Source organism: Coptis chinensis, chromosome 4 (assembly GCF_015680905.1).
Source record: "Coptis chinensis isolate HL-2020 chromosome 4, ASM1568090v1, whole genome shotgun sequence".
Classification (NCBI taxonomy): Eukaryota; Viridiplantae; Streptophyta; class Magnoliopsida; order Ranunculales; family Ranunculaceae; genus Coptis; species Coptis chinensis.
The window spans coordinates 95,851,833-95,869,764 of NC_141459.1; the positions used below are offsets into that span (position 1 = coordinate 95,851,833).

Consider the following 17,932-nt stretch of genomic DNA (forward strand, 5'->3'; position numbering starts at 1 on the left):
GTTTACGCGTTATTAATTTCAGGGATGTCTTAGTGTCATAACGTTGCATATCATAAAATACTGCAAAATCACATAGTAGTTAATACACATACACACGTATATATAGAGGTCTTAGCCTAAAGTCAAGTATGTTAATAGCCCTAGACCTATCTTAATAACCCAAATCATAATCCGAGTTAAAAAGTCAAATTGGGTCAACTGGTCAAAGTCCCTAGTCAACAGTCAACTCTGGTCAAAGTCAACCATCATGGTCAAAGTCAAACTGTCATTTCTATATTCAACAGGTTCAGGGTCATAGCCATGGTTCATGGCCAAGGTCAATGTGCATGGCTCATGGGCTCATGACTAAGGTAATGATTCGGACCCAACTGGCCAAACCCAAACCTTAGAACCCGAAAGTCTAAAAGTTGAAAGACCCAAGTAGATCTATTTTAAGTCCAATGGGACTGCCCCAATCAATATTAGAAACGCCCAAAAATGGTTAAATTGGTTCGGTCCAAAATTGAACTGAAACCGACCCTAAAACTAAAAACTGAAATTTCGGCCCAACCACCATTGAAATTTCGGCCTAGCCACTAAAAGAAATCGGCCCAAGACAAAACACTTAAACATTTCGGCCCAACAACTTAAAATAGAATCCGGGCCCAAACAAAACACTTAAACATTTCGGCCCAACAACTTAAAATAGAATCCGGGCCCAAACAAAACCAAAAGGTTTTGGCCCAAGGCCCAAAGCGGCTTGGTACTGTTCATCTTCTTCCCTAGCTACCACCACCAGCAGCCACCAAAATTTTCTGGCCACCACCCCTCACTTCCTCATCACATCAGTTTCATTCCTCATCGAAAATCAACAACCTTTAATGAACACACCACACACTTTTATGAACTGTCGAGATCACTCCCCAAAATCAGATCTCGACCGCCATTAACACAGGTTCAAAGCTTCACACAACACCCAATCTCCAGTCCACCATCACCCCACTACCACCATTCATCAAACTCCCAACCCACCATACCAAATCGCGGTTCAAAACATACAAAAACCCAACACCATCACAGTATCACAGTATTACCATTCTAACATTTATAGGCCAGAGGATGAGGTTTGGGGCTCACGCCTCCATTAATAACCACCTACGAGTCTTTGGACAGTCCTGTAATCTAACAAGTTTTCAATACTAACCATAAGAATAATCTTTGAAGAGACGAAAGGAACATGAAAAACGACGGTTAAGTAAACCGTCTTATATATAATGAAAAAAATAAGAAAAATAAACCTGCTCACTCTACGGTTTATATCGTAAAACTAGGGTGGGAATTTGGCCCTAATAACGACCCTAACCCGCCCCGACCCGACCAGACCCTAAAGCCCTATAAAGCCCTCACAACTAAAGCCCTCACATAGTTTAGTAGTAGGGCTTAGTAAAACTAATGCTTCTAGAAGCGTGGCTGGGCTAAGATTCTAAAACATAGGGCCGACCACTAACCAAGCCCTAACCGCCCTTTCATACTTTCACTATAAATACACATACCATAATTGTCCAACTCTTTGTTAAATATTTTCAATTAAAAATAACATTGTCCTTTGTAATTTATCACTTACACCCAAGGGTACTTCCAATAACTTGTTTTATATAACAAAAACTTGTCAACTTAGCGACCATGAAGAACAATGAGCACTAGCCTAATAAAAATAAGACTTTATTCCTTTGATCATCAAGTCAAAGTCCATAACTTATTATTCTTAATTTCTTTTCTCACTTATTTCTTATAAATTATATTTTTATTCACATCCAAGCCAAGTCTAAAACTAAAGGTTTCCTTCCACACCATTAAAGCAAAAATACTGAGGACGGACATTTGTAACATAGAAACCAAAAACACCCTTTGTCGAAAAATGACATTTGTAATCTCAAACCTTTCTCCATCACTTGTTCAAAAGCCAATATTTTCATTTCCATATACAAAGCTTGAATCACTTTTAAATTAGAAGAAAGGTAATATTATATTTGTTTGAATCTATTATAGAAATAATTTATGATATTACAAATAGTTTAACAACTTCCATGACCCTTTAACCAAAACTATTATGTTTCTTCTTTATATCTATTACTTCTTCCTTTAAAATGATAATATAATTATTTGTCTATGTATTTTAATGTTAAATGTAATTTTAGTGAGGTTTTGAGTACAAGGAAGAACAAATTCGAACTCTCGATGTCTTCAGTTCATTAGATTGTGGATGTGCATTTTAAATTTTTGGACTTATACAGATTATTGCTAGATTGGTTGGACTTTGAGTTTGTAGATTATTGTACATTTTGTAATATAAATGAATTTTAAAACTGATGTAGTAAAAAAAAAAATATATAGGCCCTGCCCTAAAGCCCGACCACTAAAGCCCCTTAAAGGGCTGGGTCGTGGTCGAGGCTTGAGGTTTAGACTTGTGATCCGCCCAATCGCCCTATAAAGACTTTAAAGGGCCGACCACTAATATCCGAAGGGCTTTAAATGTTTAGGGCCGGGCTAGCCCGACCCGGCCCATTGCCCACCTCTATCGTAAACTGTGTTTTATATAGCTTGGACAGTAAATCCGTAAATTCAAGCAGGCGAAAATCATAGTTTTCAAACGGGCCGAAAATCATAGTTTTAGTAGTCGATGAAAGATAAAATCTACTCACTTGTATTAAAACCCCGACGAATCCTCGTCGTCCGAACCCGTCATACTCCCATCCTCCAAAGAATCCAAATTTTATCTCTCCCCATTTTTATATTTTTTATTATCTTCAAAACCCTATTCTCCTGAACAATGTGTTTATATACTTGGGTCCAAACCCAAACCCAACACCCAACTCCGGCCCAAAACCAAGCCCACATATCCCGAAGTCCAATCCCGACCTAATTTTAAATAAACAATTAAATTAATTAATTAAATAGAAAAATACGTATAAAAAAAACACGGGGTGTTATAAAGACTACGGTTTACAGTGGAAGGAATTGTATGATATTGCAATTGGGACAGCAAGGGGGCTCTCTTATTTGCATGAGGGTTGCGAGGATGAAATAATTCATTATGATGTAAAGCCTGCCAATGTGCTCCTTGACTCGAAATTTTCTCCTAAGCTCGCAGATTTTGGACTTGCTAAGATTTCGAAAAGGGACGCTAGTCATATCTCCCTAGTCACATTTAGAGGAACCCGCAAGTATGCTGCCCCGGAAATGTTCAGCCAAATCCCCGTCACTTCCAAAAGTGATATTTATAGCTATGGTATGGTGCTTTTTGATCTTTTAGAATGGAAGAGGAATGTTGAAGACCAAGAATGGTTTCCTGCACTAGTTTGGGATAAGTTCAAGAAAGAAAAACTGGACGAACTTATGGGGGAATGCGGCATCGAGGACAAGGACAGAAACCAGGCAAAGATACTGTGTACAGTTGCATTATGGTGTACTCAGCATCGACCAAATGACAGACCACCAATGGGCCATGTGGTGCAGGTTCTTAAGGGGCTCGTAAAGCTTCAGCCACCTAAGGATCCACTTTATCCGTACAGCGTCTCCTCAAACCGAGGCAAGCGGGGAGGTAGTTCCACTTCCACAAGCATTAGTGGGCCGCCCTATGATTAGTTTCTTCAATTGTCTCTTACACAATCACTAGCTATCCTATTTTTCTTTCTGAAAGTAAACAGTGGAAACTCAAGTTTGTTTAGAGTGAGCAGTCTGAGCTTGAGTATCGAACGTTTGTAAAATGAAAACTAAATGAAAGAAAGTTGTCTCTACTCCTCTCCAGTATATCTTATTGTGAATTAAGCACAAAACATATAATATAACTAGGATCCCAATGCTCGGAACTAATTTGGAGTGAATTGTATGTCATTAGGTAATGTCCGTGAATGTCCTTATTAAATTGTTCTGATTTGCGTCCTATATAATCTTAAGATATAATTTCTTCGTCGTAGTTCGTACATGCAAATATCAATTCATATCTTCAAGAACTGGCTGCTAGGGCTGGACATGACAATGACGAGTATTAAATATTGTAACCAATTTTGAACCATAGATTATTTGGAAGGGAAACATCATTGCAACTAAACTATTTAGCAATTACAATAAGATGACTTTGTTTGGTCGAGTTCTGGATGGAAGGGTGAATCTGAGCACAATCAAATCAGCACTTGAAAAAGCATGGTACCCTTTTAAGATAGAAGACATGGTTTTTAATAAAGGTGAAATATTTCAAATTAGGATGGAGTCTCAGGAACAGGCGGCTGCACTTATGCTGGGGCAGCCTTGGATTGTAGCTCAGCACATTTTTCAGATCATTCCATGGATGGAATTTTATGAAACTAAGGAGTTGAATTTCTCAAAGTTTTATGTGTGGATAGATGCATTTAAATAACTATCCTGATGTTTATTTGGATAAGGAGATTATTGAGGGCAACCTGGTTGAATTTGGTTATTTTGACATGTCTAATCTAAATTTTTTGGAGATTTATCCTAAGATTGAAATACAACCTAGTTGTGTGCGAGTTAAAGTGTTGCTTGATGTTCACGACCCGATTCCCCTAGGCTTTCTTCTACCGGATTCCATTAATGGGGTTGACTGGATTTCTTTTGTCTTTGAGTATCTGTCAGTTTTCTGCTTTAAGTGTGGCTTTATAGGGCATCATATCGCAGCTTGTAATGTAACAGAAGAAGGTCATGGGAATGAAGTTAGAGTTTCACCAGGAGGACAACGGTTTCAGTTTTACTCGTCCAAAACTCGGGTTGTTCCAAAACCCATTGGAGACCACTTTGTATTTGGGTTCTCTCTATTGTTTGGTACTGATCTTAACCAACCACTTCTTCCTCTGATTACAAATGTGGGTGATTCTTCTGTGAATTCGAAGCTAATGAATACAAATGCTGAACCAACAAAAGGACCCATGATCATTGATATTTCATCATCTCAACTGAATGCTACTGTTGGTCTAAGCAATGACCATGAATGGCAAACTGCACAAGATCAGTTACCTCTAACTGTGGAAGCGCACAACCCTGGACAGATGGGGTTTTCAACTCAAATGGCTTTCCAGAATTTTCATCCCTTGACTGAACTGGAATGCCCGCCAGGATTCGCCCAGATTTCTAGTGATCCTAAGAATCTCCACTTTATTGATTTGTCGCAGTTACAAGATCATACTTGTTTCGACCCCCACCTATGTGGCAAACGTCCATTGGTAGGAGTCTCCACTTTATTCGCTTTAATCAACAGAGCTAAAGCCCAATTTGCAATACCATGGATCAATGTACATGCCTATTAACTCATGTGTCTAAGGTGAACCTTAGTCACATGACTTGCCACCGATGTACGTTAATTTATGTCCGTGATTCGCTTTCTTATCAAAGAGATAATTATCGGTTGAGAATTATATTCAATCACATTCACTTAAGATACAAGAATACTTGAGCTACAATGACACTCTACTCTACCTATATAAATACAAAACTATTTTTCATACAGAACTACGTTCTTGAGACTTGATCCCATCGATAATTTGGGTACGTAGGCAACCGAAAGGTCTACATCTCATCATTCATTCAATCACCATCACTTTTCTCACTACTCTTCTACGTTATTCACCTCTTTCATCATTACTTAGTGTTCTGATCATATTTGGTCAAAACAATACTGTCCATGAGGAGGTGTACTCTTTTAAAAGGCAGGAAATATCGCAAGGGGTAGCAGGCAAATAATTGATGAAACAAGACAAGGAAAAGTTCAATGAAATGGTGGAAAGTTTCTTTGCGGAAGATCGAAAGGCTAGACGAAAAACTCCTGTTCATGATGACCATGAGGTGGCTGCTGTTCATCCTAACATACTGCAAAAGACTTCAGCTGGAAAAGGAAAAAAAAAAAAAAAAAAAAAATCAGTCGGTGAAGGGTTCTGACCGTAAGCAGACCCTAAGGAATCCATGAGTCTGTTATCTTGGAATTGTTGAGGGAGTGGCCGACCTTCGATGATGGAGGAGCTGAAAAAGAAAATCAAGGATGTTAGGCTTATATTTATGTTTGTTATGGAAACTAAGTGTTCTGTAAATAAAGGAGTCAGTTTAATTAAAAGATTAGGGGATTTTGAGTCTTTTGTAGTACCAAGCCAAGGTTTGTCTGGTGGTTTGTGGATCTTATGGGACAGAAGTGTGGTGGTCGAAGTTATTATGTCCGAGTCCTGGTTCATTTACTGTAAACTCTCTATAAAAGTGAATGGAGTAAACGAATGTTTCCTTTTGTCCTGTGTCTATGGCAACTCAAAGTCTTTCATTCGGAGATTACAGTGGCCTGTTCTTGCTATGTTTAAACCGACAAATGATGAATCATGGTTGCTCATGGGAGATTTTAATGAAATAACATGTCCAGAAGAAAAGTGTGGGGGAAAACATTTTAATTATTCCAAAGTTAGGACTTTCTTGGATATGATTGATGATTGTGAGTTGTTGGATTTGGGGTTTGTTGGCAGTATTTACACCTGGACGAATAGGCAGAATGGTCGTCACAGAATTTGGGAACGAATTGATAGAATGATGGCAAATGAAGTTTGGCGTTCAAGATTCTCTTATTGTAGAGTTCTGCATGAGTTGGCCACCAGTTCTGATCATAAGTTCTTGATTTTAAAGTTGATTCAAGACAGGGTAAATGTCCGACGACCTTTTAGGTTTGAAATAATGTGGGCGCAACATGGAGGATGTCAGGAGCAAATACAAGATGCTTTTCAGCATGAGTTGCGTGGTTCTCCTTCTTTTGTTTTATGTAAGAAGCTTCAAAATTGCCAGAAAAACTTAAGATGGTGGAATAAACATGTGTTTGGTGAGGTTGAACATAAGTTGGAGGTTGTCAAACAGAGACTGAGTGAGATTCAAAGTTTAATAGAGAATGCAACTGTGACAGAAGAGTTATTTCTGGTACAGAATGACTTGATACTGGAACATAATGATATCCTTGTGCAACAAGCAAATCATTAGGGGCAGAAAGCTTGTCTAGATTGGTTCCAATTTAGAGAGCAGAATACTCGATTCTACCATAATATGGTAAACTGTCGAAGAGAAAGAAATTATATACACTCAATCAGAGATCGAAATGGTGGAATTTTAACTAAAAGGAGACAGATTGGTGATAGGCCCATGGAATTTTTTGAGGATACAATGACTACTTCAGAACCTGATCTTATGTCGCAGATTTTCAATGTTCAAGCGCTAAGTCTTGATGAAGGTGAAAAATTAAGATTGTTAAGGGGAGTTGATAATGATGAGATTGTGGCTACTTTGAAGTATATGAAGCCCTTTAAATCTCCAGGACCAGATGGTTATCAGGCCTTCTTTTTTCAGCATTTCTGGCATTTGGTGGGTGATCAAGTATGTGCGACAGTCAAGTCTTTTTTCCTTTAAGGTTCTTTCTCCCTACAGCTCAATCATTCCTTCATTGCCTTAATTACTCCTGGAACATTTTCGACCAATCAGTTTGACTAATGTTGTTTATAAAATTATCTCGAAGATTATTGTAAACAAATTGAGGCCTATCATTCAGAGACTTATTGGTCCTTTTCAGACTGCCTTTTTACCCAAGAGAAGTATTCATGACAATGTTTTGCTTGCAAATGAGTTTTATAACAAGATAAGAGGACATGGGAATAGGAAAGCAAAATATTTTGCTTTAAAGATTGATATGTAGAAAGCTTATGATAAAATCGAATGAAGTTTTCTAAGATTGATGCTTACTAAGTTTGAGTTTCCTGTTGACTGGATTAACAAGATAATGTTTTGTGTTCAGAATGTTTCTTACTCGGTGCTACTAAATGGTGTTGCACATGGTTTCTTTAAGCCTTCGAGAGGGTTAAGACAAGGTGGTGATTCCCTTTCTCCTATCTTTTTTATATTGTGTTCAAAGCTTTTATGATTGAATTTCTTGAAACTTAACAGAGAGGGTCTCATTCATGGTTGCAAATTGGGGAGATATTGTCAGCTAGTGTCTCATTTAATGTATGCCGATGATCTTTTAGTGCTGGGTAAGTGTGGATTGGATGAGCAGCATCAATTGAACAATTTGTTAAAGGAGTATTGCAGAGTGTCAGGCCAGACTATCAACAGAACCAAGTCTCAAATTATTCATCACCCAAAACTGCATCGGAGGTTTGTTTACTTTCTGCGAAGATGTTTCAGTATGCCTTCTACTTCTGTCATGCCAATGTACTTGGGAGTACCTAATTTAACTGGGAAGGGTAGAGTTCAGAAGTTCAGTCCTTTACTGGAAAGATTTCAAAGAAAGCTTGCAGGATGGAAAGCAAATTGTTTATCTAAGGCAGGCCGACTCACTTTGGTTAATTCAGTTTTATCTTCACTGCCAACTCATGCCATGTCATGTTCTATTTTACCTGCACAGATAATGGATAGAATGGATATTATCAGAAGATCTTTTCTATGTGGACATACACCATCAACAAGGAAGCTTCATTATTTCCCTTGGCGATTAGCATGCATGTCAAAGAATAATGGAGGGCTGGGTATAGAGGAACTGCAATTACAAAATTATGTTTTACTGGCAAAGAAAGGATGGGATTTACTGAATCCAACATCATTATGGGCTCATCAAATGAAACAGAGGTACTTTCACAATTCCAGTTTTTTAAGGCGGAAGTTAAACCTACTTCATCATGAATGGAAAAGGATTTGCAAAAACACCTAAGCATTATTAATCTTTGGATCGGTTTGGAAGCTTGGGATTGGTACTTCTATTAAGGCATAGGAAGAAAAATGGATTCCACATTCTGAAGATTTGCAGGAACTTAATGGGAAACCACCTGACTGTCCTTTTCACCTTGTTTCTGATTTCATTGACATGGATACCAATACCTGGGATTGGGATAGGTTGAATGAATTTTGGCATGTAGAATATGTGGATAGAATTGTTTCTATGCCTATTACACCAAATGAGGAGGATACTTTGATTTGGAAATGGGGGGGGGGGGAATGGAGAATATTCGGTGAAGTCTGCATACAATGGATGCATTCAGTTGATTAATGAAACAAATACAGCGGTTCAAGATAACAATATATACAAACATGTTTGGAAGATGAAAGTCTCGTTTAAACAAAGATTTTTTGTATGGAAATGCTTGCAAGGTGTCATCCCAACGGCAGATTTATTGGCATCTCATCATTTTCATGTCTATCCGGAATGCACCCTGTGTCAGAGATTTCCTGAAACACAGTTTCATGTTTTTTTTAGTGTTCTTTCTCTAGAGCTATTTGGTGCGAAACAAATTTGAGCGGACTTATTGATCAGAGGAATATGAATGGTGTCAGCTTTAAGGAACAGTTCGCGTGCTTAATAAAGGATATCAGGACAATGCAAAATGGCGATGAGCAGTGTTGCTACTTTGTTGGGGTCTTGTGGGATATTTGGATGGCAAGAAATGACACAAGGTTTAAAGGTAAATGTCCTCATCCAGTTCGATACATCAACAGAGCTTCGAAACATATACAGCTAGTTCATGAAGTCATGTCCCGCCAAATTCACAGAGATAAAATTTTGGTTTATGTTAAATGGTTCCCACCCAAGGACGGATTTGTTAAACTGAATACTGATGGGGCTTCTATTGGAAATCTAGGATATGCGGGTGGAGGATGTATTCTAAGGGATTCAACAGGTAAATTTATAATGGGAGCAGCTATTCCTATATTTTATGCAACCAACAATGAAGCAGGATTCCTTGCTCTTTTATATGGACTTCAAATTTTGAAAACAACAGGATATATGAAGGTCGAAGTAGAGACAGATTCCCAATTGTTGTTTAAGGTTTTGACAGATGAAAAGGTAAATTGTAATTGGTTATTATCTAGAATCGTTACTTAGATTAAGCTAGTGCTGCATAACTTCCAAGAAGTAAACTTAAGTTGGTGTTATAGAGAAGCAAATTGTTCTGCAAACGATCTAGCTTCATATGCTGCTGCTCAAGTAAAGAACTTCCGCGTGTTAGGGCAATCAAATGTACAGTTCTCAACTGGCCCTACTGGAGACTTGTCTTTCCTTCCACCTTTTTCGTCTGTATGGTGGCGTAAAGCTCCAATGTTTGTAAATATGCATGTTTTCTATGATGCTCTGGGCATATGTAAATATCGTTTGGTTTAATAAAAGTTTTAGTTTTAAATCAAAAAAATAGTACAAAATATCGTGATATATCGCGATATTTGTCAATATCTATCCAGATTTCAGAGAAAGATATATAAATATCACGATATGTTCAGAGATATATACGACTGCAAATATCGATGATATTTTGGCGATATTTTTGATATTTTTGATATTTGTGGATATTTTACGATATTTGGAGATATTTGGCGATATTTTGTGTATGTAACAATTTTATTTAATATTTACCATTATATTTCAAATAAATATAAATAATGTATCATGATATATCAAGAAATATCCACAATATCCACGATATTTGTCGATATTTTGGATATATCTATTATATTTGCATGTGAAACAATGTCAAATATCCCCAAAGAAGAGGATATATCCACGATACATATCGAGAAATTGAGTATCGATAAATACCCATATCCTGATATTTTGTACTATGTTATGACCAAATTTACAGTCAATGAACTAAAAAACCATTACTATGACAAAATTTTGATACAACTTCAAGAACTGATTGTTAAAAACTTTATACAACACCATTTCCAGAATTGAAGATGCTTTTACCGCATCTCAGTCTTACTAAATCCATGGAAAATCTTAAACTACTATAAAGATCGCGGGTATAACACCCCGTGTTTTTATTATTTGTTTTTTTTCTATAATAATAATAAAGATAATAAAAATAGATAATAGATAAAACAGATATAGGATATCCAGCAGTTACGGACGGATAAAAGCCCGTAAGTAATAGATAAGGGTTGTCCTTGTTTTTTCGGGAGTTTTCTCACGTAGAGTTTTTGGGAAAAAAACACAGCGAGGGTTTTAGAAAAAAAAAAATAGGAGTTTTACTAGCAGCAGAAAAGGAGATTTTTCCTGGTAGCTGGTTGATAGTCGGAGCGCGCTAAAGGTGAGTAGCTATTTTGCTATATCACCGGATTTATAGTTTTCTAATATCAGTGTAAACTATCTAATGTTTTTTTATATAACTGTCGGAACTGTTGGGACTCGGAAGTCGTCAATGGCGGCGTCGCGAGTCCAACAGCAAGGAATCGTCCCGTAATTTCATTTGAACCTTTATGTTTATGTTTACTGTGATACTGTGGGGGCAGTGAAGCTCGGAGAAGAAGCGTTAATGGTGGCCGCAGTAAATCGCCCATTTTTATTCAAACCTTATTGTTTGTGTTTGGTTGTGGACTGATGAGGGTCGAGTGGGGGCAGTGAAGCTTCGAGGGAGGCTTTAATGGCGCCGAACGCCATTACTGTGATACGGGGACTTGGGGTTTATGCGTTTTTGTTTGGATTTGGTGGGTTGTTGATGTTGGATTGTGTGGGGCTGTCGATTGGAGCTTGGAACAAGCTTTAATGGTGGCCGAAATTTGTGTCCAGATCTAGTTTTGGGGAAGGTTAGATTTAAGAATTGAGTTTTTGGTGTTTGACAAAGTTGTAGGGGTTGTTGCAATGAGTCAAACCGATATAAGGGAGAAGGGATTAGTGGTGGCCGGCGTTTTGGTGGCTGGTGGTAGAGCTGCTGGTGAGAAGATGATGAATAGTAAATTTCGAGTTTGGGCTTTGGGCCGGTTTAGATGGTTGGGCTTTGGGTTGGTTAGTTGGGCCGAAATGTTTTAGTTTTGGTTGGGGCCTAACTTGTTTAGTTGGTTGGGCAAATAAAATCCAATTTTGTTTTGGGGCGATATTAATCTTTTAAGCTTTGGACCAGTTTAATTAAGTTTTGTTTGGGCCGACTAATTTGGCTTAGTCTATGGGCCAGTTCGGTTGATGTTGGGCCCGGTTTTGTTTTAAATTTGTGGACCGCTTTTAATTTAAAGTTTTGGGGTTTTGCAGTTCAATTTTGGACCGAACCACTTAACCGCTTTTGGGCCCGGTTTAATAATATTGCTTGGGGCCAGTCATAGGACTTAAAATAGATCTAATTGGGTCTTTAAATGTTTAGACTTCCGGGTTCTAAGGTTTGGGCTTGGCTAGTTGCGTCCGAACCATTATCTTAGTCATGAGCTGAGCCATGCACTTTTGACCTTAGCCATGAACCATGGCTATGACCCTGAACCTGTTGAATATAGAAACGACAGTTTGACTTTGACAATGAGGTGTTGACTTTGACCAGAGTTGACTGTTGACCAGGGTTGACTTTGACCAGTTGACCCAATTTGACTTTTTAACTCGGATTATGATTTGGGCTATTAGGATAGGTCTAGGGCTTTTTGCATGCTTGGCTTTAGGCTAAGACCTTTATATATACGTGTGTATGTGTATTAACTACTATGTGTTTTTGTGGTATTTTATGATATGCAACGTTATGACACTTAGACATCCATATAATTAATAACGCGTAAACCAAAAATACAAGAAATCAAGATACTCCTTCGTTCTCTGAAATGATATATGTAATAACGTTCAATAATGCGTAAACAAATTTACCGCACTCTTTTAGAACTCTCCACGCCTCATGTTTTGGAATTGAGTTTTATGATTGTTGATGTCATATGTTAGGTGGGCATTTATTGAATGTGCCATAAATGGCCCGTTAGCGTTATCTATGGGTATTCATTGAATGTGCCATGAATGACCCGGGTATTCATTGAATGTGCCATGAATGACCAGATTGTTTGGACTACCCTAGAGAGGAACTAAGGTATTCGCCTTGCGGGTTAGTTGTATTCTTTGATTATGCGAGTGTTTGGGTTTACGTTTGAATACCTAATATAATATCTACATATGGTATATAGAAGTTCTAACTTTCTTTTGCAGGAGGGTAGGACTTAATAACATTTTGTGCAGGGACGCGGTCCTACCCTTATACAGCGGTGGATATCGGTAAGTTTTAATTCAATGATTTAGATATTAAAATGAGTTATTAAAATGAGTTAAGATAATGGAAGTTTTTCTTGGGAAGAACTATGTCGGTTGAGATGACGGAACTACCTGTCTTCCAAGCTGAGAATGATTAGGTTATGATAGAGTTAAAGTGTTAGTGGGATAAGAAAAGTTTTGAATGTTTATATGTGGTTAGTCTACTCATACCAGCAAATTCCATTTTGCTGACCCATGTTTGCTTTGTTTTGGCAACGTGGGTGTGTTCTTGGGAACATAGGTGGAAAGCTGATGGAACCGCGGGGCGCATTTGAGATTCTCGCCTGGAGCAGTCTGGGAGTTTAGTTTATTAGGTCTGATCTTTTGGAAGGATGTAATAACGTAGGTTACATTTTCATATGACATGAAATACAATGTTGAAGACCTGCTATTCTTAAAGTTTGTTTATGTTTGTATTGGGATGGAAGAAAGTTTTTAATAAAGTGATAGTTGAGGAATGTGGGGACTATTGTTGTTAAGTTGATTCTTTATGATGTGGGTTTTCGGGTTTTGACCTGTGTAGTATCCACCCCGTCATAGCCTGGGTTTCTAGACAATTGAACCAAGTGATGTTTGAGATATTTATATTTTCAAATATTCATTTTTTTAATTGTTTAGAAAATCGGGCTGTGACAGCAGGTCTAAGCTACAGTCCCGCAATAGTGGTTTATTATTTGTTGCAGGTTTTGGGTTTAATCTCCCTGGTTCATGAATAGTCCCCTACATAAAAACCCCTCACTACGGACTAACCCATAAAAACCCCCTCTTTTTCTGAAATACCCGAACTGACTAAAATACCCCACACATAATTGACCCGTGAAACCTAGATCTCAAATTTCTCTCTTATCTCTTTCTTCTCGCCACCTCTTTTCTTCCAAGATAAAACCTACTAACTCTACCAAGGTGTTCCGTTCTACTATTTTGCCTATGCTAGCATTTTTGCAGGAGTCTAAAGGAAGAATTAGAGATGTTCATATCACCAAGACGAAAGAAACTCTTTTTGGACACATTTTTTATGGTTTTTGTTGAAAGACATTGGAGAGACTTAGTTGAATTGGGAGGAAGAGGACAATGGAGTGGGAAAGCCTAATTCGATGTACAACTTAAAAGAAAGGAAGAGAATACAGAAAACATCTGATATCTATGTGGTGGAAACTAAGAAAACATTCTAAAGAAAGAAGATCATGAAATGATGTGTTGTGTTTTATTGGTGGTCTGGTGGATCACTTTGGGATACTAATTTTGTTGGAATTATGGACATAAATCTTTGATCTTTTATGTAATATTGAGCCTGATGCGCTTGTCAGTTTGTCAGATTTCTATAGCCATGTCAGAAAAAAGTTTATGAAAATTCATATTTACACATGTAAATTCCGATTTGCATAGACTGTGTCACCTGTAAGATGACAAAAAAAAAATGTTTGTGAAAATTCATGTTAATCTTGAACAAAAAGAACTTCTACATCTTATGCGGGTTAAAATTTTCATAAGTTAATCTTCTGTGTAATTAAGATTTTCATTGCATATGTACGATATTAGAATTGTTTTATTTTAGTAATCTACTACGAAAATCTAAATTTTCATATATAAATACAAATTTCCATAGGTTAAACAACTATGAAAATATAAAGTTTTCATACATTTTTTCATCAGGTTTGTTTTGTTTCAAATCTACTATGTAAACTTAAATTTTCATATGTAAATTCCAATTTGCTTATATCAAACTACTCTGTAAACTTAAATTTTCATATGTAAACTCAAATTTGCATATGTCCAATTTGTGTTTGCATGCAAATTAAATAAACTATGTGAATTTCTATTTGCATGTGTAAATTTTTATTTGCATATGTGAATTTTCATTTACATATGTCAAGTTAATATGTAAATATATATTTACATATATTTTGTCAAGGCATCAGACAATTTCAACTCTCCAATTTTGTCTCTTGATTTGCTTTGGTTTTCTTCTTACCCATCACTTCGAAAGTATATTAAAGCGATTGTTCTCTCCCATGCAAGATCTCCTACTTCACTAACCTCTTCAGATCAAATAAACACCAACTTATTTCCTACAAACATTTCATCAAACAAATTCCACTCAATCTACTAATCTCTCATCAATCATCAAGTGCTAATAACATTATGGTTCAAAGTCCCTAAAATGTCTCATTGGCTTATGAATATCATTATGAAGATGTATGTGGTAAAGAGTATTTTCACATAAGAATCAAATGCAAGTGGCTCTCTTCAATGGAGAAAGAAACGAAGTTAAAATCAGTGTTTTCGTTGGCTTCTTCGTTAGAGCGAAAGCAACAAAAAAAGAATATATGGTGGTTATTTATTGAGAAGGGCAAAAAAAGAAACAGATAAGTGTGGAAATAAAAATTAGATCGAGATTTGCGTCCATTATAGAAAGCAGGGAGGTTAATTGGTTGGACTTGAATAATAGGGAGGTTTTATGGGTACGCGACCGTAGCGGGGGTTACATGTAACTCAACCGAAATGAGGGGGCCGAGGCCCATTTCTTGTTTGTTTATGTGTCTCTTCTCGACGCTTTTTTATAATGATTTTGTCCTTGCCATGTTAATTAAATTACACAAACCCAAATCAAAAATTTAAGTAAATTTGAATTAACATTAAGGACAAGTATGTCATTTAGATTCAACAAAAAAGAAACACATATAGTCCGCATACATGCATCGGGGCTAGTACAAAAGAAACATTCCCGGTGTTGCCATCAAATAACTTGATCAAAACAATGAATCAACACATTCATTTGCAATGACTTTGAAGTTTATTTATCACATAAAGCTTGCAGATTTCCATCTTATAAGTTGAACTGCCATGACATATTTTATCTATCTTGGTATGAAATCGGAAAAATGAGATGGGAGTGATATTCCTTGTGGCTCAGATTTGAACTTCCAATCTCTATATTCATTGGAAGTGAAAATCGGCCCCGCCAATCCAATCAAATCTACTTGAATTCCTTACTAACACCCCCAAACTTCACCACAACCCGATCGGAATACCAAATCGCTTCTGATTGAAGTCAGAACTAATTGACAAGATATAATCCAATCAAATTTCAAAGTAAATAGGGAGACATCCCTCACGAGTAGGGCTGCCAATGGATTGGTTTGGGTCAGGTTCTGAAAAATTCGAATCCGAACCGATAAGAAAATTGGGAACCTGAAACCGAACTGAACCGATAATATTATTTCTCATCCGAAACCGAACCGATAAGATATGTTGCAACCCAAAACCAAACCGAACCGACCCGAATCGAAAACTATAAAATCAAATCAATCCTAAATTAAATCAATTAATTTCAACCACACAGTTGATAAACATATACAAAATTAATCATAAATATTACTAAAATGTCATCTTATCGGTTTAGGTTCATATCGGTTCGGTTTCGAGTCGGTGGAGGACAAACAAAATTAGCAAAACCCAAACCATTTTTTATCGGTTTGGTTCGGATCGGTTATCGGGTTATCGAAATCCATTGACAACCCTACCCATGAGAAGACGGGTATTGGGACATCACCAATTAATCGGCAACAGGGAAAAAAAGGAATCCAATTTTAATATATTTAAAGAGGCAAAAGAAAAAATAAAAAAGAATGGCTAACACAATGCTCTCGTATACACATCAAAGCAATTATATAAGAAACAATACAACACATGTTCTTAGGTGGTCTCATTCTTTAACCTGAGAGAGAGAGAGACCATGTGTAACAAAGCCACTGGATCCTTCTTTGCCGTTTGTTCAAAGGTGAGTTAAAGCACACCTGACATTTTTTTCACAAAGAACCCAATAAAACATACTTAAACTTTTTTTTCTTTTTAGTACATAATAGAAGAATGATCTAATCACATTGTTTGGGCAATGATTCACCTAAACACACTAATGAAGTTGTAAGGAGTGTTGATTGTGGTGGAGGAAAGACTAAACCATGTCGATGGCTGCCTACGTATCCAGAGTATTTTATGGAATCAAGTTTTCATGTGCGTAGTTCTTTATTGAAATGAATTGAAATGGAGTATTTATAGGCAAACAATAAGTTAGATTTCTTATTGCCTAAGAAATATAGTTAATTTCCATAATAGTCACAATATTTTATTATTGAGTAATAAAAGTAGGCCAACGTAGTGGGCAATAATAGTATGACAACATATTGAGAAATAAAAGTAGGTCAGCGTAGTGGCCTAGTGGGCAATAAAATTAGGCCAGCATAGTAGGCAATAAAAGTAGATCAGTGATCAGATTCCAAATGTGCATTTTTATCTCATTACATTACTGTATTACAATCATTCTTACTCATAATAAATAGACAACTCATAGCTTTTACTATCATTTGTAAATTATAGGTAATTTCAGACTACTTATCATAAAATATGCACTTTAGCGCCAAAAGGAGCTCTATTAACGCTGCTTAGGAAGACTCGAGCTTATATGAGAAAGTGCTGAAAAGTCAAGGTCAAAATCAACGGTCAAAGACAAACCCAAAAGTCTGAAGATTCTATCCTTAACTCAAAAGACTGAAAATGATGTCCTTATCTCAAAAGTTGTTTTAGCTTACTCTTATTTGCCCTAGCTTGCTCAAGAAGAAAAGATAAAGCATAAAGCTTAAAGCTAAAAGGAAAAGTAAAAAGCAAACACCATGAGGTGTCCTATATCTAGAGGAGGAGGCCAAATCAGTAATTTGTAAAAGGGGAACTATATAACCAAAAAGTGTAGAGAGAGAGAGGACACCTAGAGCTAGTATATTACCATTAGGAGTAGAGTAATTTTCATTCAAGTATTTTTATTATTTAAAGTCTTTTTATTTGCTTTATTTTATTTTCCATTGTTGTTCTTCAAGTTTTTCTTCAATTAAG

The 17,932-nt window shown here is 36.8% G+C and overlaps 1 protein-coding gene across 1 annotated transcript; it reads left to right on the forward strand.

Annotated features, from left to right (window-relative positions):
* The first annotated feature begins 3,270 nt into the window (after positions 1-3,270).
* Positions 3,271-3,624, forward strand: LOC147505903 (PR5-like receptor kinase). Its single transcript, XM_086605645.1, has one exon. The coding sequence runs from the start codon at positions 3,271-3,273 to the stop codon at positions 3,622-3,624; it is 354 nt and encodes a 117-aa protein (XP_086461771.1).
* Positions 3,625-17,932: the final 14,308 nt, after the last annotated feature.